The 26,733-nt window shown below is 38.0% G+C and overlaps 1 protein-coding gene across 1 annotated transcript; it reads right to left on the reverse strand.

Moving 5' to 3' along the window:
• Nucleotides 1–14,950: 14,950 nt before the first annotated feature.
• On the reverse strand, nucleotides 14,951–15,922 carry LOC128571055 (olfactory receptor 1P1-like). Its single transcript, XM_053570731.1, has one exon. It carries the CDS (start codon nucleotides 15,920–15,922, stop codon nucleotides 14,951–14,953), a length of 972 nt encoding a protein of 323 aa, XP_053426706.1.
• Nucleotides 15,923–26,733: the final 10,811 nt, after the last annotated feature.

Here is a 26,733-nt window from a genome sequence, read left to right on the forward strand (position 1 = left end):
TTCAACCTGTTCTGCACACTGACCACCACAATGGATCAGCAGCAAAGTAAGAACTCAGAAATTAAAGGACAGAACCTAACCTCCACACTGATGCAAAAGATAAAACTAAGCAATGGACTCTCACCAAATAAGATGAATAGAATACTACCACACTTATCAATTATCTCAATAAATGTTAATGGCTTGAATTCCCCACTGAAGAGACATAGATTGGCTGACTGGATTAAAAAACACAAGCCATCCATTTGCTGTCTGCAAGAAACACACCTGGCTTCAAAAGACAAATTAAAGTTCCGAGTCAAGCGTTGGAAGACAATTTTTCAGGCAAATGGAATTCAGAAGAAAAGGGGAGTTGCAATCTTATTTTCAGATACATGTGGATTTAAAGCAACTAAAGTCAAAAAAGACAAAGATGGTCACTTTATATTGGTCAAGGGAAAAATACAATAAGAAGACATTTCAATTCTAAATATTTATGCACCCAATTTAAATGCTCCCAGATTCTTGAAGCAGACCTTACTCAGTCTGAGCAATATGATATCTGATAATACCATAATAACAGGGGACCTTAACACTCCTCTTACAGAGCTGGACAGATCCTCTAAACAGAAATTAAACAAGGATGTAAGAGATTTAAATGAGACCCTAGAACAACTGTGCTTGATAGACGCATATAGAACACTCCACCCCAAAGATAAAGAATATACATTCTTCTCACCACCCCATGCAACATTCTCCAAAATTGATCATATCCTGGGACACAAAACAAATATCAACAGAATCAAAAGAATTGAAATTTTACCTTGTATCTTCTCAGACCATAAGGCGCTAAAGGTGGAACTCAACTCTAACAAAAATGCTCGACCCCACCCAAAGGCATGGAAATTAAACAATCTTCTGTTGAATAACAGATGGGTGCAGGAAGAAATAAAACAGGAAATCATTAACTTCCTTGAGCATAACAACAATGAAGACACAAGCTACCAAAACCTGTGGGATACTGCAAAAGCAGTTTTCAGAGGAAAATTCATCGCTTTAGATGCCTACATTCGAAAAACAGAAAGTGCCTCCCGGCTCATGTGTCAGTTTGGAGTCCTCATGCAGAGGTTTGGTAGAATTCTGATGTGAAACCATCTGGATGTGAAACCATCTGGTCCTGGGCTTTTCTTTTTAGGGAGTTTTTGTATGGTTGATGTTATTTCAGAACTTGATATGGGCCTGTTCAACATTTCCACTTGATTCTGGCTAAGTCTTGGAAGGTGACGTGCTTCCGAGTATTGGTCAATTTCCTTCAGATTTTCATATTTCTGAGAATAAAGTTTCTTGTAATATTCATTGAGGATTTTTTGAATTTCTGAGGAGTCTGTTGTTATTTCGTCTTTGTTGTTTCTGATTGATGAGATTAGAGATTTTACTCTTTTTTTTCCCCTGATTTCGTTGGCCAAAGGTTTATCTATTTTATTGACCTTTTCAAAAAACCAACTTTTGGATTTATTGATCTGTTGTAGAATTCTTTTGTTTTCATTTTCATTTAATTCTGCTCCAATTTTGGTTATTTCTTTTCTTCTACTGGGTTTGGGGTTGGAATGTTCTTCCTTTTCCAGTTGCTTGAGATGTCCCATTAAGTTGTTAACTTCCTCTCTTTCCGTTCTCTTGAGGAAGGCTTGCAGTGCTATAAATTTCCCTCTTTGGACTGCCTTTGCGGTATCCCAGAGGTTCTGATAATTTGTGTCTTCATTGTTGTTTTGTTCCAAGAATTTGGCAATTTTCTTCTTAATCTCATCTCTGCCCCAGCTATCATTCAGCCTAAGGTTGTTTAACTCCCATGTTTTTAAATGAGTATGCAGATTCCTGTTGTTACTGAGCTCAACTTTTATTCCATGGTGGTCCAAGAAGATGCATGGAATAATTTCTATTCCTCTAAAGTAACTGAGGTTAGAGTTGTGACCTAAGATGTGATTGATATTGGAGTATGTTCCATGGGCTGATGAGAAGTATCTGTATTCAGTTTTGTTGGGATGAAATGTTCTGTAGATGTCTGCTAAATCCAAATGTTGGATGGTTAGGTTTAAATCTAAGATTTCTTTGCTCAGTTTCTTGTTGGAGGATCCATCCAACACTGCGAAAGGAGTGTTGAAATCTCCAACAATTATGGAGCTGGAGGAAATCAAGTTGCTCATGTCTGTTAGAGTTTCTCTTATAAATTGAGGTGCATTCTGGTTGGGTGCATGGATATTAATAATTGAAATCTCATCATATTGAGTATTACCCTTAACAAATATGAAGTGACCATTCTTGTCCTTCCTTACTTTTGTTGGTTTAAAGCCTATTGTATCTGCAAATAAAATTGCAACACCTGCTTTTTTCTGATTACCATTTGCCTGAAATATGGATGACCATCCTTTCACTCTGAGTCTATATTTGTCTTTTAAGTTAAGATGTGACTCTTGTCTGTAGCAAATAACTGGCCGGAGTTTTTGTATCCAGTCAGCTAACCTATGCCTCTTTAGAGGACAGTTTAAGCCGTTCACATTAATGGAGAATATTGATAAGTCTGGTAGAATTTTGGGTGTTGAATTTTTTGAAAGTCCGGTGGACATTTTTAATCCTTTCGCCAGTGTGGTAATTGGAGTTTGATCAAAAGTTTCTGAGTGAGTTTACTTTTGTGGTAGAGGATTGTGTTGGCCAATAGGCCAATATTGTGGATGATAGGTCTGAGAATATTCTGAAGAGCTGATTTGGTTATGGCAAATTTCTTCAATGTATGAATGTCATTAAAGTATTTAGTTTCTCCATCATAAATGAAACTCAGTTTAGCTGGATATAGGATCTGGGGTTGAAAGTTATTTTGCTTTAGGAGATTAAAAGTCGGTGACCACCCTCTTCTGGCTTGAAAAGTTTCAGCAGATAGATCTGCAGTCATTCTAATATTCTTCCCTTTGTGGGTGATGGCTTTCTTGTGTCTGGCTGCTTTGAGAATTTTCTCCTTCTTATTAACTTTAGTGAAGCTAATTATGATATGCCTGGGGGATGTCTTATTGGGATTGAGTCATGCTGGGGTTCCTAAACTGTCTGCTATCTGAATTTCAGAATCTCTAGGTATGTCTGGAGAATTCTCTTTCATAATTTCATGGAGAAGGGCCTGTGTGCCTAGCAAGGCCACTTCATCAGTTTCAGGGATTCCAATGAGGTGGATATTAGCCTTCTTCGAATTATCCCAGAGCTCTCTGAAAGAATGATCTGTTTTTGCTCTCCATTTCTCTTCCTCTTTGAGATTTTGGGAGCATTCAAAGGCTTTGTCTTCAATGTCAGAAATCCTTTCTTCTGCTTGCTCCACTCTGTTACTGAGGGATTCTACTGTATTTTTCAGCTCTTTGAGAGCTGCAAATTCTTGCTTCAGTGTGTCTAAATCTTTGGTGGTTTTTCTTCAAATTCATTAAATTCTTGAGACAACTTTGAATTTCTCCTCAAATTCCTAATTCCAACTTTTGAATTGCTGCTAGAAGTTCTAATTCCAAATTTTCTTCCACTTTATTGATCTTGTTTGCAATCCAAATTCTGAATTCGATTTCTGACATCTCAGCCAGTTGTTTATGAATGGGATCTTCAGTTACATCTGCCATATCTTTCCTTGGGGTGGGGTGTGTGTTTATTCTGATTATTCATGTTACCAGAGTTTTTCCGCTGATTCCACCCCGTGATTGTTTTACACCCTTTGATTTTTTCCTTTGTCAAGGACCTGTACAGTGCTATGGCCTGAGAAACTGGGGTCCTGTTTGGTGTGGTGGGGCTAAGTGGTTCTGTCTTGTTTTCAGCTGGTTTCTCTTCAACCCTAGTGAAACAGTTACTCTGGGTTGAAGTCTGAGCTGTGGAGAGATACCAGCATTTAAGTCACCCCGCCCACCACAGGCAACAATTGGAAAAGGAAAATCAAACCTTCCTAAACCACACACCCAGGGCACCACCTGAATAGTCCTTAGGTGATTGGCTCAGGTCAAAAGGTCCAACTCAATTGTCTCAGTCAGCATCTGTCTCAGGTGGGAGAGTTTAAAAGGTCTCTGGGAACTGGACCACAGGGGTCTGGTGACTACTCTTATATGGCTTGCTCCAGTGCTGCATGGAGTCAGGAGGAGTCACCCAGCAAATAGATCAGTCTGGGATGGTTGATGCCTCCTTCCCCACCTTGCACCACTGTCACACCCAGTCACTGATAGCTCTGCAGTTGGCTGACCCAGTTGCCTATAGTGAACAGATACTCCAGGGGGTTGCACCTGCCTGATTCACAAGGATTCTATTTCTGTTCAGCCAGGCTGCTGTGCTCTGCCTCTATCTAGCAGGAGGAGGTGAGGCCTGACAACCTTGGGTGCTTGATGAAGGTGCGGGAGGGGTGTTCACTCAGTTCCAGCCCCGCCTCTGATTGATGTTACTGACAGAACAGAACAGAACAACTTTGCAGGATTTTGTTTCTGTTCCTGGTAAATTCCCCTGTCAGTTCTATCCTGGTGCCTTCCTTTGTCTATCGGCTGACAATCCCCTGAGGGCCAGGTGCATCTTAGGCTCAATAAAGTGGTCCTCTGGGTCAGCCCCGCCATGAGAACGTCCTGGTCTGCGCTTCACCCAGGTCGGTACTGCCTCAGGCAAATCCTTTACTCATGGGGCCTGTGTTTCTGTCCCAGATCTGTTGCTGGACTCCTCTGGTTGCCCAGGGGTGTGGCTTCAGAATATCCAGGAGTGAGCCATATTGTTGTTAAAAGATGGCTGCTGTTCGGTGCCTCAGGGAACTGCTGCTCCGGTGTGGTTTGCTCTCAGCCGACTGTCCTCTTCTCCCTCCGGTGCCCCAGAGTCAGAACTGACCAGCTGCAGCATTGTTTACACCCCTCGAGAAATGACCCAAGAATCCAGACTCCTGGGGGACAGGTCTCCAGACCTCAGAGTGAGAGTGGAGGGGAGTGCTGGGAGCTCTGATTTACAGGTAGAGACTATATACAGTTTTATACAGTTTTATGCCTGGCTGTATTGCTGCTAAAAGATGGCTGCTGCTCTGTGCCTCAGTGAACTGCTGCTCTGGTGTGGTTCCTTCTCAGCCGACTGTTCTCTCCTCACTCCCGTGCCCCAGAATCGACACTGACCAGCTGCAGTTTAGGCACTGTCCACACCCCTTGAGAAAACACCCAAGAATCTGGACTCCTGGGGGACAGGTCTCCAGACCTCAGAGTGAGATGGAGGAGAGTTCTGGGAGCTCAGAGTTGCAGGTAGAGAATATATACAGTTTTATGCCTGGCCGTATTGCTGTTAAAAGACAGCTGCGCTCTGTGCCTCAGGGAACTGCTGCTCTGGTGTGGTTCCCTCTCAGCCGATCATCCTCTTCTCGCTCCCGTGCCCCAGAGTCAGCACTGACCAGCTGCAGTTTAGGCACTGTCCACACCCCTCAAGAAATCACCTAAGAATCTGGACTCCTGGGGAACAGGCCTTCAGACCTCTGAGTGAGAGTGGAGGGGAGTGCTGGGAGCTCAGAGTTGCAGGTAGAGAATATATACAGTTTTATACAGTTTTATGGCTGGCAGGAGAATGCTGTGGCACCCTAGTAGAGGAGGTAGGTCCAGTTTTTAGAGGGTCTTTCCTGTGGAGTGGGGTGGGAAGACCTTTGAACTCTGCCTGTTTGTTTGTGGGGCACTCTGAGCCACACTCATGGGGGAGGGGACTCCATCCGCTTGGTGGTGGATTTTGTACCTTTTGTTTATATCCTTGTGGTCGCAGCTCACCTCAGCGGGGTTGATGTGCGTTCTTCAACCTTCTCTCTTGGTGTAGCTCAAATCCACCAGGTTACTTGCTAAATTTCTGTCCTTTAACTCTCCTTCTGGATGGGAGCCTCTGTGGAGAGCTGGCTTCAGTCAGCCATCTTGTCTTCGCCCCCAGGATAATTTTCTTAAAGTCTATGCTGAAGCTCTCACTTCTTTGCTTTAATCATTTGAAGAATTTACCATCACATTTGGAAAAAAAAAGAAAGAAATATAAACAGCTTACCAGACCTTGTTCTCATGCCTACATAGATCTATAGCTTCAACTATTTCTTTCTTTTTCCTCTGTTTGGCCATATTGGTGTTACTACAGTTCTCTGAATCCTCAAAGCTGTTTCTCATCTCAGGACTTTTGTCTTTGCTTTTACCCCTGCCTGGAAACTCTTCCTTCAACTCTTTGGCTTTTCATAGGCTTACCTCAAAGTATAAATTGGTCAATCATTTTAAAGAGACATTGGCAATCCTAGTCATCTTGGATCTGGTTCCCTAGAAGCAGAGCAACTTGCAAGTATTGAGGAAGTGGGCTATTGATGGAATGCCCTCAAAAGAAGATGGAGATGAGCAGGGAAGTGGACTCAGTGCATTACTTCTCCCTGCTTTTGAAAGGACCACTGGAACCTGAATTGTACCCATTGAACCAGTCCCTTCTAGAGGCAAGGAGCCAGACTTGAAGAGCCAGTGTCAGTATTTGACCATTGGATGCCCCTCTACCTCTTGGGACTTCTTGAGCTTTAAAATTAAACTTTTCATCTTGGATAATTATAGATCACAAGTAGATTAAAGAAATAATGCAGAGAGATCTGGTATACCTTTACCAAGTCTCCCTGGTTAACATCTTGAAAAACTATAGTACAATGTCACAAACACGATACAACCATTGATAAAGTCAAGAGACAGAACACTTTCCTCACCATAAATGTCCCTCATGTTGCCCTTTTTAGCCACACCCTCTTCCCTTCCACCTCCATCCCTCCCTTAATCACTGGCAGCTACTGATATGTTTTACATTTCTATAATTTTGTTATTTCAAAATGTTATTAAGAGAAATGATACAGTATGTAATCTTTGGGGATTGGCTTTTTCCACTTAGCTTAATTGTATGGACATTCATCCAAGTTGTTGCATGTATCAATAGTTCATGCTTTTTATTGGTGAGTAATATAGTCCCTGGTATGGATATATACAGTGTGTGAAGAACATCTGGGCAGTTTTCCACTTTTAGACTTTGACAAATACATCTTCTATAAACATTTGTGTACAGTTTTGGTGTGACCATAACATTTTATTTTTGTAGAATAAATGCTCAGAAATGTAATTGCTGGGTTGTGTATGTTTAATTTTACAAGAAACTGCCCAACCTGTTTTGCAGAGTGGCTGTAACATTTTACATTCCTATTAGCAATGTCTGAGTGATCCATTTTCTCCACATCTTCACCAGCATTTAGTGTTGTTGCTACTTTTTTAATATTAGCCATTTTTTCTCCGTGTGTGTGTGTGTGTGTGAGAGAGAGAGTTTTTTTTATTTGTTTGTTTCATTATTTTTGTGTTTGTGTTTTTTTGTTTGTTTTTAGAGAAAAAGTCTTGCTGTCACCCAGACAGGAGTGCACTGGCATAATCACATTTCTGCAACTCCCAGACTCAGTCTCTTAGATGGATAGGACTGGTGCATGCCACTACACCAGGTTCTTCTTCTTCTTCTTTTTTTTTTTTTAAGAGACTAGCATCTCACTATGTTGCCCAGGCTGGTCTTGAATGCCTGGCCTCCAGAAATCCTCCCCACCTTGGCCTCCCAAAGTACTGGGATAACAGGCATAAGCCTTCATGCCTAGCCATCATTGTGGCTTAATTCCTTTTCCCAATGGTTTATAATGTTGAACATCTTTTCATCTGTATGCCATATGCATATCCTCTTCAGTGAAATGATTGCATGTGTTTTTTGGTGGAAAAGGGATTAGTACCATATAGAAACATTTTTAGAGATATGAAAAAGAAAAAAAAAGTCAGACAGAAATTACAACATATTTCCATACAGTTACAACAAGTGTGCCTGCCTCTCCTGTCTCCCCTTCTTGCTGTACTCTCCAGACTCTCCCTGAACCCTTCATCATCCTCTACCTCTTTGTTACTCTTGGTTTTGTCACCTTCTCTACATCTTCCCCCTCTGCCACCTCTGAGACAGCAAGACTAACCCTTCCTCCTCTGCCTCTTCCTCAACCTACTCAACCTAAAAACAATGAGGCTGAAGACATTCGTGATAATCCACTTTTACATAATGAATAATAGATACACTTTATCTTCCTTGTGATTTTCTTAATAACATTTTTTCTCTAGCTTACTATATTGTAAGAATACAATATAAAATATACATAGTGTACAAAAAAAAGGAGAAATAACTGTATGTATATTTTGCCCATTTTCTGTTGGCCATTTTATTGCCAAGGGTTTTTTCCCTAGAGAGACAAAGTTCTGTTCTTCTTAAATTTCTTTTTAATTTTTAATTATTATGGGTACATAATAGTTATATGTATTTATAGGGTACATGTGATCATGTGGCATTTTGATACAGGCACATAATGTATCAAATAAGCTCTAAGCAGACCCATCAGCACTCATAGTAAAGTCCTCTTCCTTGCTCTAGGGATGAGCATTCCTGCCATCACTTTTCCTTTTATCCCCAGAAGACCACTGTCCATGTGAGAGTCCATGTCACTTGACAGTCTGTGGATTAGAAACTTCATTTCATCTTGGTCATGCTCAAATTGTGACCTCTTGGTGATGTTTCCTAGTTATTTTATTTGGGTTGTATTAATTGGCTTTCAAATATTGAACCCGCCATGTATGCCCACTTGATCATGTTGCATAAATCCCACTTCATCATGGTGCATAATTCCTCTCATCTACCAGTGAATTCTATCATTCCTATCATTCTACCAGTGAATTGATAACATATTGTTAAGATTTTTACATCAATATTCATGAGAATATTAGTCTATAATTCTCAATGTTTGTCCTATTTATCTGGTTTTAGCATAAGATAATCTCTTCTCTTGTTTTCTATTTCTGGAAGTGATTGCATAGAATTGGTATTAATTCTCTTTAAACATTTGATGGAATTGTCCAGTGAAACCATCTGGATCTGAATATTTCTTTTTTGGGAGTTTTAAATTATGATTAAAATTATCTTAATTGTCATAGGCTATTCAAATCATCTATTTCATATTGGATGAATTGAGGTAATATGTGTGGAGAAATTGGTCCATTTTTTTAGTTGCCATAATTATGTGTGTTGAATTGCTTAGACTATTCCCTTATAATCCCTCTGATTTCTGGAGAGTTTCTAGTGATATGCCTTGTTTCATGCTTTATGTTGTCTTCTCTCTTTCTTCTTTGTCAGTCTTGTTAGAGATTTGTCAATTTCATTGATGTTTACAAAAAACCAGCTCTTTATTTCATTGATTTCATTTGGTGTTTTTCTATTTTCTCTGTCATTGAATTTTTAACCTTTCTTTATTGCTTACTGCCTTCTATTTGCTTTGAATTTATTTTGCTTTTCTTTTCTAGGCTTCTTAAATGGGAATGTAGTTCATTGATTTGAGACTTTCCCTCTTTTGTAACATATGTATTTAGTGCTATAAATTTTCCGGTCATCACTGTTTTAACTGTGTTTTATAAATTTGATAAATCGTATTTTCATTTTAATTCAGATAAATGTTTTTATTACACTTATAACTTCCTCATGGATTATTTAGAAATGTGTTTTTTAGTTTTCAAATGTCAAGGTTTTCCTGATTAATTTCTAGTTTGATTTATTGAGGTCAGAGAACACTCTTTGTATGCTTTAAATTATTTTAAATTTGAGGTTTGTTTTATGGCTAGAATATGATCAATCTTGGTATATATTTTGCAATCACTTGAAAATAATGTGTATTCTGGGTGGCGCCTGTGGCTCGAGGAGTAGGGTGCTGGTCCCATATGCCGGAGGTGGTGGGTTCAAACCCAGACCCGGCCAAAAAAAAAAAAAAAAAGAAAAGAATGTGTGTTCTGTTGTTATTGAAGAAATTGGTCTATAAATGTCAAGTAGATCCTGTTGGTTACTGCTGTTGTAGAGTTTCCCTATATTGTTGCAGATTTTCTGTCTCATTATTCTACCAGTTGTTAAGGCAGGTATTTTAAAGTCTCCAACTATAATTGTGGGTTTATCTATGTCTCTTTTCAGTGTTGTCAGTTTTTCTTTCTACATTTTTCATTTTAGTTGTATGATGAAGACACATTTAGAATTGCTGTTTCTTCTTGAGAGATTGACTCCTTTATCATTATGTCTATGGCAATTTTCTTTGCTCTTAAATCCACTTTATCTGAAATGTTCATAGCCATTTCTCTTTCATTTCATTATGTGCATAACGTATCCTTTTTCATCCTTTTACTTTCACCCTATCTAAGTTGTTACATTTGAAGATCTGAAGTGAATTTCTAGTGAACATCATATAGCTGTGTAATGTTTATTTTGAATCCACTCTGTCAGTCTCTATCTTTTAATTGGTATACGAAGACCATTTATGTTTAATGTAATGGTTATTCAGACTTAACTTTGCCCATTTTTATACTTTTTCCTGTTTTTATTTAATTTCTCTGATTTATTTTTCCTGCTTTCTTGTGATTTACTTGAACACTTAATTTTTTCTGTAATGTTTTTCAGTGTATTTCTTTGTATCAATTTTTAGTGGGTTTCTCTAGGTAATACATTGTATATACATAACTTAGCATGTTCTATTGTTTTCATCATTTTACTAGCTCAAGTGACCTGCAGAAAACTTGTCTCCCTTTATGGAATCCACTAAAACAGGAACTATGATTACCACTTGACCATTTTGTGCTCCTCATGCATTAGACTAACAGGAAAAGATATAAGTTGCATTTGTAACTAGGATAATTGCTATTAATTACTATGAACATCTATGGTTGCTACTGAAAAATTGGGACAGGAAATAATATGTCTTAAACAGGGAATTTATTTGCATATGCAATGAAGTTCCCTGTTACTTCCATGAAGAGTAATAGAAGCCAATGTGCATTTCAGTTACAATATGCAAACAGAGCAGAATAACTAAGAACTCAAAACTTTTGTGGATATTAAGTAGGTTTTACCCCAGGGATGCAGTTGGTTTAACATATGCAAATTCATAAATGTAACTCACCACATAAATAGAACCAAAAACAGAGACCATACAATTCTCTCAATAGCTGCAGAAAAAGCATTCAACAAAATTCAACATCCTTTTCTAACAAGAATGCTTAAGAAAATAGGCATAGATGGCACATTTCTTAAACTGATAGAAGCCATCTATGACAAACCCACAGCCAATATTATATTAAATTTAGTAAAACTGAAAGCATTTCCACCTAGAACTGGAACCAGACAAGGATATCCACTATCAACATAGTGGTGGAAGTTCTACCCAATGCAATCAGGCAAGCGAAGAAGAATAATAAAGACATCTAAATGGGGGCAGAAGAAGTCAAACTCTTGCTGTTTGACAATGATATGGTCTTATACTTGGAAAACCCCAGAGACTCAACCACAAGACAGCTAGAAGTGATCAAAAAATATAGTAACATCTCAGGGTATAAAATCAGTGTCCACAACTAGTAGCCTTTGTATATGCCAATAACAGACAAGTTGAGGAGCTAATCAAGGACACAATTCCCTTTACAGTAGCTTCAAAGAAAATTAAATACTTTGGAATATGACTAACAAAGGAGGTGAAGGATCTCTACAGAGAGAATTAAGAAATTAAGAAAAGAAATAGAAGAAGACATTAACAAATGGGAGAACATACCATGCTCTTGGCTGGGAAGCATCAATATTGTTAAAATGTCTATACTACCCAAAGAAATCTACAGATAAATGCAATCCCCATTAAAAATACCAACATCATACTTTGAAGAACTCAAAAATAGTTCTTCATTTTGTGTGGAATCAGAAAAAATCCATATAGCCAAAGCAATTCTTAGTAATAATAATAATAATAAAAAAATCCAGAGGCATCACTCTACCAGACTTCAAATTATATTACAAGTCTACAGTGATCAAAACAGCATAGTATTGGCACAAAAATAGAGACAGAGACATACAGAACAGAATAGAAAACCAAGAGATGAAACCAGCCTTTTACTGCCATCTGATATTCAATAAACCAAACAAAAGTATACAGTGGGGAAAAGAATCCTCACTCAATAAATGGTGCTGGGAGAACTGGATAACCACCTGTAAAAGACTAAACCTGCACCTGCACCTTTCACCACTTTCAAAAATTGATTCACAATGGATAAAATATTTAAATGTCAGATACAAAACAATAAAAATCCTAGCCTGGGGAAAGATTTTATGAGGACGACTTTTTTGGAAATTGCAACAACAACAATGAAGGGACTTAATTAAGCTAAAAAGCTTCTGCACAGCTAAGGATATAACAATTAAAGGAAATAGACAAACTTCAGAATGAGAAAAGATATTTGCATATTAAGAATATGACAAAAGGTTGATAACTAGAATCTACAGAGAACTCAAATTAATCAACAAAAAAAGAGCAAACAATCAAATCTATCATGGGCAAGAGACATAAACAGAACTTTCTTGAAGAAGACAGATGAATGGACAACAAACACATGAAAAAATGCTCATTGTCACTAATCATCAAAGAAATGCAAATCAAAACCATCCTGAGGTATTACCTAACCCTGTGAGTATGGCCCATATCACAAAGTTTCAAAGCTGCAGATGGTGTGCACGTAGAGTGAAGAGAACACTTACACTCTTGGTGGGGTTGCAAACTAATACAGCCTCTTTGGAAAGAAGTATGGAAGAATCTTCAAAGAACTAAAAGTAGACCTTTTCATTTGATCCTGAAATTCTATTACTAGATATCTACCCTGGAGGAAAAAAAAAATCATCATATCAAAAGGACATTTGCACTAGATTGTTTATGTCAGTTCAGTTTATAATTGCCAAGATATGGAATCAACCAGAGAGCCTATTAACCCATGAATGGATTAATAAACTGTGGTATAAGGGCCACGCCCAGTGGCTCACGCCTGTAATCCTAGCACTTTGGGAGGCTGAAGCGGGTAGAGTGCTTGAACTCATGGGTTCAAGACCAGCCTGAGCAAGAGCAAGACCCCATCTCTAAAATAGCCAGGTGTAGCGGGTGCCTGTAGTTCCAGCTACTTGGGAGGCTGAGGCAAGAGAATCACTTAAGCCCAAGAGTTTGAAGTTGTTGTGAGCTTTGATGCCATGGTACTCTAACCTTTGTCTACTGAGGGTGACAAAGTGCGACTCTGTCTCAAAAACAAACAAACGAACAAACATAAACAAAAAACCTGTGGTATATGTATACCAGGGAATACTATTCAGCCATAAAAAGATGGAGACCTTACACCTTTTGTATTGACCTGGATGGAGTTGAAGAACATTCTCCTTAGTAAAGTATCACAAGAACAGAAAAGCAAATATCCACATCCACACAAGAGAAAAAAAACCCTCAATTTAATTAATTGGGGGTAGGGGAAAAAGAGGAGGGAGGGGGTTGGTGTGCTCTCATCAAATGGGTGTATTGTAAGGGTTTATGGCGCACCTCCTGGGTGAGGAGCACAACTACAACAGGGACATGACCTAACAAATGCTAACATTGTAACATAATCATTTGTACCCTCATAAGAATCTGAAGTAAAAAAGAAAAAAAAAAAACTTTCCTGTATAGAAGTCTAAGTCATTCTACCAGGCATCAATATAGATCTTCCAAAGACAGCTTAAGGGAGGGAAATCTAGAATGAGTAGTAGAGAATGAAGGTGATGATCTTCAATTACAGCCTTGGGACAACTTACAGTTGTAGGGAATCTTGTTTCACTACACTTTTCTTTTTTTATTGTTGGGGATTCATTGAGGGTACAAGAAACCAGGTTACACTGATTGCATTTGTTAAGCAAAGTCCCTCTTGCAATCAGATCTTGTCCCCCAAACACTACATTTTTATTTAAATCTTCCCAGCTTATAATGGAAATTATGAATTATCTTATAGGAGGGTCAATACCTTATTGAGAATTCTGAGTTATGGAATGTATTCCCACCCTATTGGGAAAGAAGGGAGAATGAATTCATTTTAACAATGACAACAAATGGAGGTGCCTTGTTATAGGATGGGAGCTGGATAAAAGGAGAAACTATAAATCCATCTGAGTAATGTAAGGCATGAATTGTACTGAACACAAACCTTATGCAGTTCCCCAGGTTCTCCTGACTGTGACCTTCTTTATGAAGGACACCTGCCTCCTGTACCAACTTACTACCACTGACTGCCTCTCCCTTGTTGGGAAGGGGGAGGAGACTCTAACTAGGAAGCAAAAATGTGTGTGCTCTATCCCCATCTTTGCCAAAATCTCCAAGATGGCTGGAATACCAGCTGAAATCCCAAACCTGTGTGATCTACGAGCAGATACACACACATAACACTCATAATCAGCCAAAGAAGAAGGTTAGAGAATAGCTATACACTAGTTGCCAAGATATTTAACCTAAATTTATTTATTACATCTTCTCATTGCAAATTCATCATAAATCCTTTTATTAAAAGAGCATAGGTTACTCTTGTATTGCTCAGAGCTTTCTTTTAATAGCTATAAATATTTTTGAGTCATAGCCTTGATGCAATAATTGTCTGTATAATTTCCTACTTTTATAGGGAAAATATACTTGTTTGCTTAAAGCTGCCAACTTTTTGCCATCTGGTATTGACTTATTTTCTAGTGTTATTATCATTAATCCACTTTTCATGACTTCACTTATCAAGCTGTGCTAACTAGCATACAAGGCTATACAGAGTTTTAGAATTATGAACATTGCAAAAGTCATTCCTCCTTGTGTGAAATTATTAATAAAAAGTAAAATAAATGAGCAAATAATCTCTTTAGAGATTAATACATGAAGCAACGTCTTGATTATCCTCAACCATATGAAGCTCCTGCTGGGGAGTTAGGGAGGGAAGTGTTGATAAGGCTTATGATTCCAAAATGAGATTCCAAAATGGAATTCCAAAATGAGACACTTGAAGCAGAAATTGTATGTGAAACCCCACAATGGAGGGGATGGGGGGCACCTTCAGGCTCTCTGCAGAAGTCGCTGGCTCCATGAGAAGGAGACTTTGCCCCTGAGAAGTCTGACAAGTGCATACTTTATGTCCTTGTTCCGCAGGCTGTAAATGAAGGGGTTCAGCAGGGGAGTCACCACTGTGTACATGACTGCACCCACTGTGTCCTCCTCTACTGAGTTGGAGGAAGAGGATGAGGGGCATAGATAAGCCCTGATCACTGTCCCAAAGAACAGGGCAACAACAGCAAGGTGAGAACCACAGGTAGAGAAGGCCTTGTGCCTTCCCTGGGCAGAGGGGACTCTGAGGATGGCAGAAACGATGAGGGTGTAAGAGACCAGGATGAGCATAAAAGGGATTAAAATGACTGCTCCCCCAAGGAAGAGGAGCACACGTTCATTGACCAGGGTATCAGAGCAAGACACCTTCATCAGGGGCCCCAGATCACAGAAGAAGTCAGGGATGGTCTTCCTAGAGCAGAAGGAAAGTCGGAATATGAGGAAGGTATGTGTCATGGCAACTAGACTTGTGAGGGTCCAGCAGGCACTCACCATGAGGAGGCAGCGTCGGAGGCTCATGATCATCGTGTAGTGGAGCGGGTGGCAAATAGCCACGTAGCGGTCATAGGCCATTGTGGCCAGGAGAAAGATGTCCATGTCCCCAAAAGTCAGGAAAAAGTAGAGCTGAACCAGGCATCCCGCATAGGAGATGGACCTGCTCTGGGTCTGGATGTTCACCAGGGCCTTGGGCACAGTGGTAGAGGTGAAAAGTATGTCTGCACAAGACAGACTGGCGAGGAAGAAATACATGGGGGTGTGCAGATGTGTATGGGTGCCAATGGCCAGAACAATGAGCAGGTTCCCAGCCACAGTGACCATGTACATCCACAGGAACAGGATGAAGAGGATGTGCTGCTGCTCGGGCCGCTCTGAGAGTCCCCAGAGGAGGAACTCAAAGATGCTGGTCTCATTTCCTCCTTCCATGAGTCCACAAGTCAGTCCCATTAAAGTTTTGTAAAAATGTTTTACTTGAGATTATGGGTGAGCATGCCATTCTCTGCACTCTAGGGAAGAAGAAAGAATGAGAATGAATTTGTATTCCATGTGTATTACCTGTGCACTGTAAATTTTTATTGACACTTACTAAATAAGTAAATTTTTATTGACACTTACTAAATAACACTATTCTAGAAAGTGTGGAAGACACAATTTAAGACAATTAAAATAGATTTCTTCTTTTATATCTCTACACTTTTTCTGTTCCAAATTTCTTTAGTTTTACTTTCTTTGTCATTAGCTATACTCTCAAAGGGGTCCAGAAGTTTTGATTCATTCTTTCCCTGATGTTAAGTACCAACTCTTGACCTAGTACCATGCTAGGTAAATGAGACAGGAGTGCAGTCTGTATGTTTTATCTACACAAATGCCCTTGGGCTGGATGGAGTGTGAATTGTTGCTAGGTGGTGATGGCTTTAAGGAGAGGAAAAAGTTTTAACACTTAATTTTATCAAGTAACCAATAAAAATTTCAGAAGCTCTTGGTATCATTTCAAAAGAAGCAAAAAATACATATCAGTGAAGAAAGAATAAAAGAGATGCAAACAAGTAATTGAGTTAATAAAAGGATGCAATGGAGCCATTTATATTTCGATTACTTGTTTGGGACTAAGCAGCATCCAGATCTTAGTTTTCCCATTTCTATGCTAAGAACTATGCAAAGTGACAAGTGAGGAGGATAAAAACTCAGAAATGCATGCTTTGGGTGAAAATGGGAGACAGAGACATCCCATGATTCTAAAACAATCTTAGAAATGAGTGACAGAAAATACCCCGAAGTAACACAATCAACGTGGGAAGCTGAGGCCAAGCAGCAAAGCAGGTGAGTAAGGCATAAAGAGCATCAGAATCTACAAATCCTCAGTCAATATTCACACCTAGGAAGAGAAGGCCTTACTCTGAGAGACAATAGTTGTGGGTATGTGGATAGGTCTGAGAAAACAGGGCAAGATAAAGTATTATACCAGGTGAAGACCAAAGGGGAGGAAATTATAAAGAGAAACATCATGCCATAGAGCCACATTCATCATTGTAGCAACAGGAGGAGTCCTTGAACTGCGAATATGGAAAGTTACCCTAATTCTGCTAAATCCACGCTACAGAAAAAGGCACAATTGTTCAAACGTGAATTTTATGTAATGGCTAAATGGCTGGACCTATACAGAAATATATCATAAAAAAGTAAGCCCTGAAAATCTAAGCCATTTATCAGAAAACAACTCCCTGGGGAATTGTCTCTATTGAGAAAGATTCCAATACAATATATCTTCAAGAATTTTCCAAAGCAAAAAACAATTAGATGTGTGGAAAGAATATTACCAAGGAGAAATAAGGAGACTTGAAGAAGATATGCCTGGACCACAAGCAGATGTGAAATAGGAACTGAGTTGGTCTGGAAAGAAATTGAAGAAAAAGTCATATCTTCAAGAAAGACTAAATGACAAAGATTTCAAAGAAGAATAGATAATACATAAATCATTATAAATGGTGTAAAGGATAGAAATCAGAAAAGCAAAAGGAATAAAAATAAAGAATAAGGTGGAGGAATTGGAGAGAAAGAAATGGGTCTAGAATTAAGAGAGATTAAGGAGATTCAGAATTAAGGAGATTCAGATTCTAGAATTAAGGAGATTCAGTACATGATAAGCAGAGTCTCCAAAAAAGGAAACTAAACTTTGCAATAGAAGAATATTTAAGATGATAATTTAAATAAATTTCCTCAAAATAAAAGAAGACCTTACTTTACATATTGAAATGTCATACATTACACCTGGGAAAACTGATATAAAATAGTCAACAGTTAAAACATATCTAAGTAAAATTATTAGATGTTCAAATTAAACAAACAATCCTTCAGGTAACTAGTTCCTCCACCCATATAAAAAAAAAAATCAGGAAAAAAAATCAGGTTGGTAGCTGTCTTGATAGCAACATCCAGTCCCAGAAAATAATAAAGGAACATCTATAAGAAAATCAGAAATACATATAAAGGTGAGCCAAGTATTTTATAGCAGCCAAAACTTCAAGCATTAAGGGTTACAGGCAGAGTTTTGAACATAAAGAAACTCAGGGATTACTGTTCTTATGTTTTATTCCTGGGAAATTAACTAGAAAGATAAGCTTTAGATAATGAAGAAAAGGTTGTAACAACCTCAGCAAAGAGATTGACTAGTGAAAAGCACTGAATATATATATATATATATATATATATATATATATATATATATATATATTTACCATAGATCTAAGGCCAAAACGTGGGGGCTAATGTGACAGAGTAATATTTAAATGTAATATGTGCTAAAAGATAAAAATGACCAACTAATAAGTGGAAGAAGGGGGAGGAAAGTAGAAAGCATAATAAGTTCCTGATTATCTCTTAAGAACACTTAGGAGAAAAGGAATATCCTATTAAGCAGATAAGTCAACTAGTAGAAGCTTAAACCTATTTAAGAGGGCAAAGATAAACTAAGAAAGAACACTTGATAAAATGTTAAAATTGGGTGGTGTAAAAATAGGGAGAGGGGAAGAAGAAAGGTTATGAGTTAATTTTATCATTGTTTATAGTAAGGAACAAAAGATACTATCTAAAGAAAGAGGAGTCTACCGGTATTATATTAAGGCAGCATAATGGAAAACTTCCTGTGATCAGAGAAAGAAAACTATAGACTACCCACTAAAGGACCTAAAAGAATGTGATAGATTTATGAATAACATTCCAGTTGTGTTACAAAATGTAAAGGAGCATAGTGTACCTTTTTAAAGAAAAGAATTTTTAATTGACTCACAAAGTAAAACCCAACTATATCATGTACATAAGAGAAATTACTAAAATAAAGTAATTCTGTCTGAAAATGAAGTGATGGGCAAAGGGCTAGGAGGCTAATGTGAATAGAAGAATAGGATATTTATATCAAAAAATGCCAGTTATAACCTAAGAATAGGGAGAAAGGGGAAAAGGAGGGGAGGGAGGGGGGAGGGAGGGGGAAGGAGAGGGAAGGAGGGGGATTAATGGGATTACACCTGCCGTGCATCTTACAAGGGTGTATGTGAATCCTAGTAAATGTGGAATGTAAAGGTCTTAGCAAAATAACTAAGAAAATGCTACAAAAGCTATGTTAACTAATGTGATGAAAATGTGTCAAACAATCTGTGAACCAAGTATATGGTGCCCCACGATCATACTAATGTACACAGCTATGGTTTAATAAAAATAAAAAAAATAAAAAAAAACAAAAAATGCAGAATTCAAAAGGACAAAATCATTAAACAATATGCAAGTTGCTTCATAAAAAATAGAACTTGGCCAGGCTTGGTGGGCCTATCATCCCAGCACATTAGGAGGGAGAAGTAGGGGATCACTTGAGGTCAGGAGTTTGAGACCAGACTGGGTGACACAGTGATACCCTGACTATACAAAAAAATATAAAAATCAGCGGGGTGTGGTGGCACCTGTAGTCCCAGCTGCTTCAGAGGCTGAGACAGGAGGATCACATGAGCCTAAGAGTGTGAGGTTACAGTGAGCTATGATGATGCCACTGCACACTAGCCTGGGAAATAGAGCAAGACCCTGTCTTTAAAAATAAAATAAAACTTATATCTATAATTAAATTATAAAAAATATAATATCTGGGCACCAAATTTAATCAGCAGAAATTTTCTTCAAGTGGAAACTATAGAAAGTACTATAGAAAAAAACACATTAACTAAAGGACATTTAAATAAATTTAAATGATGTAAAAGTAAGGAAAGAGAGTACTAAACAAAATAAAAAGATATGTATGTAAACATATATGTGTATACTTGTGTTTGTGTATCATTGTGTTCCAATAACAGTAGTAAATACAATTAGTTTTAATTTCCTATAGAACATATGTTTAAAATTATACGAAGCCACAAACAAAACCTCAAATAAATTCCAATATTTCAATTAATGATCTCTGACAAAAATGCAATTAAAAATTAATTACAGAAAGTATAGAAGTTAATAAAATATAAAAAACAAAAAGTGGCCTTTCAGCCTGGAAAAAATGACTGCAAGGATACATGTCGGATCTATTAAATATAGAGTATAAATGTCTTAACACAATAATTCAGTAAATGAGATGAGGTATATATTAACCAGTGTGATGTAAGCATTTCTAATTCTATGTGAAATCAGCACCTTGTACCCCATAAATGCATTACCGTATACATGATCTATGTGTTTATGATTTAATAAAAAACAATGTTGCTTGACCTGCAAAAAAATAAATAAATAACTCTTGAGACCAATGGAAGTATAAAAATCAAAGTTTCAGAAATTTTTGGAAAATAATAACACTGCAATCAGAATCCATGAAATATATTTAACACAGGAATCGATAAAAAATTCACTGTCTTTAAGACTTACATGCATAATAGTCAAGAACGAAATACATACACTAAGTTTCTAATACAAAACAGGACCTCAAAAATAAGCTGACAGAAAGCAGTAAGAAGTAAAAACACCTAAAACAAAGATTGAGTTAGAAATCAGAAAACAAAGTAAAAATTGAAATCAGAAAAAATAGTTTTTTGTTTTTTTCCAACAAATGTTTGGGGACACCTATATATACACATGCAAAAGAATTATTTGGAACCCTTACCTCAGATCATATATAAAATTAACCCAAGACAGACCAAACGGTCTCTCTCTCTCACCTTCTTTCCGTCATGAGAGGGGCCCACTTTCAACTGTCTTTGAAAGTGCTCTAAACTTTCTCTTTGTTCTCCCTACATAAAATTTATCTTTGTTACACTGGAAAAAAACAAAAACAAACAAAAAAACCCAGATCAAAGGCTTACCCATAAGAGCTAAAACTATAAAAGTCTTAGAAGAAAATATAGACAAATCTTCAATGACCTTGAATGAGACAACGGTTTCTTAGATATAATCTCCAATTCACACACAACAAAATGAAAAGCATATAAATGGCACATCATAAAAATTTAAAACATTTTTGCTTCAACAGACACTACCAAGAAAGTGAGAACATAGGTCACAGAAGAAGAGAAAATTTTTGCATATTATATACATAATAATGAATTTTATTTAGAATTTATTTTTAAAAATTACAACTCAGTACTAAAAAGGGAGAAGTAGGAGGCAACTAACAAAAGTATATTTTAAGAGTTGGTCCAGATGTGAGTTTTTGCTAAACAACTTCACTGAAACCATAAAATGGGGTGTATATTTCTTTGAGAAAGTCTATATAATTATTTTCTAGAAGATGTAGGTATCTTTACTTATGTTTTTCTATGAAGAAAATACTGTCTTTGTGATTTTAAAAATAATTATGAAATAAAATTGTTTCAACCTGCCAAAAACACGAAACAGTACCAAATGAAAAACACGATAACCCTTCACAACTTCTAGGATGACCAGAGTCAAGAAGTCAGGTAACAACAAGTGTTATCCAGGATGTGAAGAAATTGGAACTGGAGAAATTTGAGTGTAGACCAGTAGTGGATAATAATAAGAAATTATCAATTGAGTGTGCAAATATTATTTGGGATAAAGAGAAGAAGGATTTTTAGAGATGTAGGCTGACTATTTGGGGGACATAATACCATGATAATTATAATTTACTTTAAAATACTTCAGCAGGAATTTTAAAAACCTACATGGAGTACAGATAACATTAATATGAATATTACAGAAATGACCAACTATTTTGTGGAATACAAACAAGATTTTTCAAAAATTTCATATAAAAGCAATAAGTATATAGAAGTAATAATTAAAAAAAATACTTACAGGAAATAGAGAGCCAAGATCCAATTCAAAAATCTGAGAACTCTCCAAAGAAAGGAGCAAAGCACGATGTTAGAGCCTGAGAGCATTTTGTACCAAAATGGGGCCAGTCCCGCATTTAGAAATATAAACAGCTCTCAGAATTCTACTTATGATTACTGAAGAATAAAGGACTTGTAAATTTGCACATCCTGGAATTTTTAAATTTCAGAGATGAACATTCACTACACTCTATTAAATACTAATAAGCATTTATTGAGAGCTTACTACCCAGGATATTTTCCAAAGTTCTTTACCTGTTAACTTATTTGAACTTCTTGATAGACTATGAGGAAGAAAGTACTTATTATCTCCATTTACTGATGAGGAAATTAATGTCCCAAGATATTAAAAATTTCACAAACCTTTGAAGTGGAATCAAGACTTAAGCCCAATTCTCTCAAACTTTAAAACTTGGGCTCTTATAATTGAGTTGCAATGAATAATCTGGTGCAAATATCTTTGTTGCCATGTGATTTTTAGTCTTTTGGATATACACCTAGTAGGGGAATTGCAGGGTCAAACAGCAGGTCTACATTTAGATCCCTGAGTGTTCTCCAAACTTCTTTCCAAAAGGAAGGTACTAGCTTGCGTTCCTACCAGCAATGCACAAGTGTTCCCTTTTCTCCACATCCACACTAACATCTGTAGTTTTGGGATTTTGTTATGTGGGCTACTCTTACTGGAGTTAGATGATATCTCAAAAAAATTTTTTTTTTATTAAATCATAGCTGTGTACATTAATGTGATCATGGGGCACTATACACTGGTTTTATAGACTGTTTGACACATTCTTATCACACTGGTTAACATAACCTTCCTGGCATTTTCTTAGTTATTGTGTTAAGACATTTACATTCTACATTTACTAAGTTTCACATATACCCTTGTAAGATGCACCACAGGTGTAATCCCACCAATCACCCTTCCTCTGCCCACCTCCCCCCTCCCTCCCATCCCTTTCCCCCTTCCCCCTATTCTTGGGTTATAATTGGGTTATAACTTTCATGTGAAAGCCATAAATTAGTTTCATAGTAGGTCTGAGTACATTGGATACTTTTTCTTCCATTCTTGAGATACTTTACTAAGAAGAATATGTTCCAGCTCCATCCACGTAAACATGAAAGAGGTAAAGTCTCCATCTTTCTTTAAGGCTGCATAATATTCCATGGTGTACACAATTTATTAATCCATTCCTGAATCGATAGGCACTTGGGCTTTTTCCATGACTTAGCAATTATGAATTGGGCTGCAATAAACATTCTGGTACAAATATCTTTGTTATGCTGTGATTTTTGGTCTTCTGGGTATATGCCTAGTAGAGGAATTATAGGATGGAATGGCAGGTCTATTTTTAGATCTGTAAGTGTTCTCCAAACTTGGTTTGCATTTCTCTGATGATTAAAGATGATGAGCATTTTTTCATGTGTCTGTAGACTGTGTGCCTGTCTTCTTCAGAGAAGCTTGTGTTCATGGCTGGGATCAGCCATGGGACCACTAGTTCTTTTCTTATTAATAAGTTTGAGTTCTTTGTGGATTCTGGTTATTAGACTTTTGTCGGGAATATAACCTGCAAAAATCCTCTCCCATTCTGAGGGCTGTCTCTTGCTTTACTTATCTGTTCTTGGTAGTGCAGAAGTTTTTTAGTTTGATCAGATCCCAGTTATGTATTTTTGATGTTGCTTCAATTGCCTGGGGGGCAACTGTAGTCTAGGATGAAGGAGGGAGGGGGGAGAGGGAGGAGAAGGGAGAGGAGTGGTTCGATAGAGGGAGGGTTAATGGTGGGACCAACCTATGGAGCATATTGCAAGGGTACAAGTTAAAATCTATCCAGTATTGAATATAAATGTCTTAGCGCTGTGATTAAGTAAATGAGGTGAAAGCTATGTTAATTAGTAGGATGTAAGTACTCCAATTTGTACAAATAATCAACACATTGAATCCCGCAAAGGCATAAATGTATTCATAATCTATGTATATATGACTTAATAAAAACAAAAAATGTGGGCTCTTGTCTTCAACCACATCCAGTTGAGTCCTCCCTCTCTCATTTTCTGGGTGAACTGAAAGCTCTCTCTCCCCTCAAAGAGGAATCTGCCATGAGAAAAGAACAGATGAGCGTGACATTCACTCATTCAACAAATATTTACTGAGCATGAAGTATGTGCCAGGTACACAGTCTGGAGGTAGACTAGATTATTAGCACAAAGAGATGTATGTACAAAGAGATTTTCTCAATTTTAGCAACCACCAGCTAGAAAGAGAAATCGAAAAAAAATCACAGTAGTAACAATGACAAGAAAAATGTCTGTGGACTACCTAAGGCTAAGTACCACAAATAAAGCATAAGATCTAGGAAGACAATTATAAAATTTTCTGAAGAAAATCAGCAAAAATATGAAAAAATGTTCTAGGATGGGGAAAGTTATCATAAAAATTCTAACTCTCTCCAAATAAAAATATAAAAATAATACTACTCCAATCCAATTATTGAGTCTTAACTCTTAAGTTTCAGCTCATCTGTCTCAGAGAGTTCTTTCTCGATGTCTTTATTTAAAGAACCTCCCCTCGCATACCAGTTGTTCTCCATCGTATCTTATGCTTGTTAACTTTATGGCGCTCTGTACATGCTGAGATTATCTTCTATATGTTTACTTGTTCATTGTATTTCTTTACTCCATGAAAATATTTTTTTTTTCCTGATTGTTCACAATGTATCTTCATTGCCTCATATAGCAGAACAGGCAAACTAGAAACACAACCATACATATTGTAATAGAGAAATGTGTAGCATGTCACAGGAACACAGGATGCTAATATACTAATGCGTCCCGGACATTGGAGCTATGTTTAATTCAGCTTCGTGATCAGAGAGGACTTTCTGGAGGAAGTTACAAAGAGCTAAGGCAAAGGAAAGCAAGGACCCTGAGAGCACTTGGAGTGGCTTAAGTAGGGGAGGAGACAGTAAGTGACATCAGCATTGATAGAAAGAAGAGAAAACCATGCATTGTTCAAATCGTGATTTAAAGAGCATTTAGCAGCCAGACTGTATTAAGAAGTGTCCAGGACACAGCATTGAAAGGTCAGGTGGGAACCCAATCCATGGTGGAGTGGGTTGCTCTGCCTTGGAGAAGCTCCCTTCCATTCAAAGTCCCTCAACAGGCAAAAAGTGAGAGGGTTCCTGGATTTAAAGGAAAGATGAACTCAAAAGCCTTCTGCAGCACCTCTCATGCCAATGCTCATTCTTTTCTCAAAAAGGAATAGAGTGCAGGGTTATAGGTAAGGGAGAACTTTGAGGAGTTAAGGGTAAGTTCTCATGAAAGGTACAGACAGACTCCCAAGTGGTGGGAAAGCTCAGAGACTTGGGGGCAAGTCCATCCAGAGATGGACAGAACAGGGCTGTGCTCAACAGGCAGGAGAAGAGAGGTGAGAAGGCTGCTTAAACAGCCAGAGAGAAGAGGGTCTGGGGCCCAGGGGCTGGACAGAAAGCCCAGGATGACAGTGATCTCTAAGAGCCACATCCCCTCAACTGGAAGAAGGACTTAGGCACTGGGCAGGGTATTTGGCTCTGCCAGACCTCAGAACACAGGCTCAGAGCAAGACCTTCACCTACCCCAGATAAAGGAGCATTTCCTGTAAAATAGCATGGGGCACAGCATGTTCCTGCCAGAGCCTCCCTGTTGAAGCTGAGATGGGGTTACCGGGAAGATGATGTTAAAGGCAAAGGAACTAATTATATTCAGTGAGTCCTTCTAGGGAGCCTGACCAGGAAACATCCTAAATCCCCTCGAGTTCACTGGAGATAGACTTGCTATCGTCCTGTGCTGAGTGAGTAAACTGAGACTTACAAGAGGCCGAATGAATTGTCACGAGGTAGGCATTTATACCGATAAGTAAATGCCATGCACTGGTATGTGTGTTTTGGAAAGAAGAACAGCCATGCAGAAGCTACATTTGGATCCAAATACCTTCCTCCAGGCCAGCTGTTATCCAGCTGATTGGATCTCTCCCACTGAGGGTCCAACTGTTACAGGGGTGTCCAGTATTTTTTTTTTCTCTGCTATACATTGTATGAAGAGTGTCTTGGGCCACATGTTAAATATGCAAACAGTATAGAGAGCTGATGAGCAAAACAAAACAAAAAAAGTGTGTGTGGACTTTTCATGCTGGTAATACAGACAAGCAAAAATAGTTCTCACAAAATCAGTATGCAGCCCACAGGCCTCAGGTTGGACACCCTGGTCCAACTGATCCTATCCTCTATCTCCTGTGTTTCTCCCATTGGTGCCAGCCTGCCCCGATGGTCTCCCTGTGATTCACCCATATCTTCATCATCATTAATCTGACACTGTTTCTCTCCTGTTAGAGCCAAATAGGATATTTTTTGATTCCTTGAACACATTGGTTACTCCAGCCATACTCCTAATTCATGTTTATACGTTCTCCCTTACTCTTCCTTCCACCTTAAGCACTCTCTCCTTAACTACCACCACACCCTCTCTCTACACCTTATTCCTATTTATCCTTTAGTCACAACCTAAACCTCCTAAATAGGACTTTGTACACTTTCTATTTCTGCTGGGATTTCTGTCTGACACACACTTTCCCTGCCCCTATTCTAATATCACTGTTTCTGCAACTCACCTGATTAAGTCCCACTTTACTACCAGATGAAGCTTCAGTAAGTCAGGGCCCTGTGTGTTCTGCTCGTCACTGTGACTCTCCAGGACCTAACATAATGCCTGGCACAAAAGAATGTTCAAGAAACATCTGATATGTGGGTGAATAAAGACATGAACACTGGAAGATGCATAATTCAATTTTTCCCATCTACCCTCAGCAAACTGAGGCACACAGAAGGGAAGAAACACAAAGCTAGTTTCTCTGAATTTGTTGGTGGGCATAGCAAGGTAGGTGCTCCCCCA

Source organism: Nycticebus coucang, chromosome 18 (genome assembly GCF_027406575.1).
Source record: "Nycticebus coucang isolate mNycCou1 chromosome 18, mNycCou1.pri, whole genome shotgun sequence".
NCBI classification, from domain to species: domain Eukaryota; kingdom Metazoa; phylum Chordata; class Mammalia; order Primates; family Lorisidae; genus Nycticebus; species Nycticebus coucang.

Bases quoted from the DNA above. Each gene is read 5' to 3' on its own strand.
- LOC128571055 (XM_053570731.1), bottom strand. From the start codon at position 15,922: ATGGAAGGAGGAAATGAGACCAGCATCTTTGAGTTCCTCCTCTGGGGA.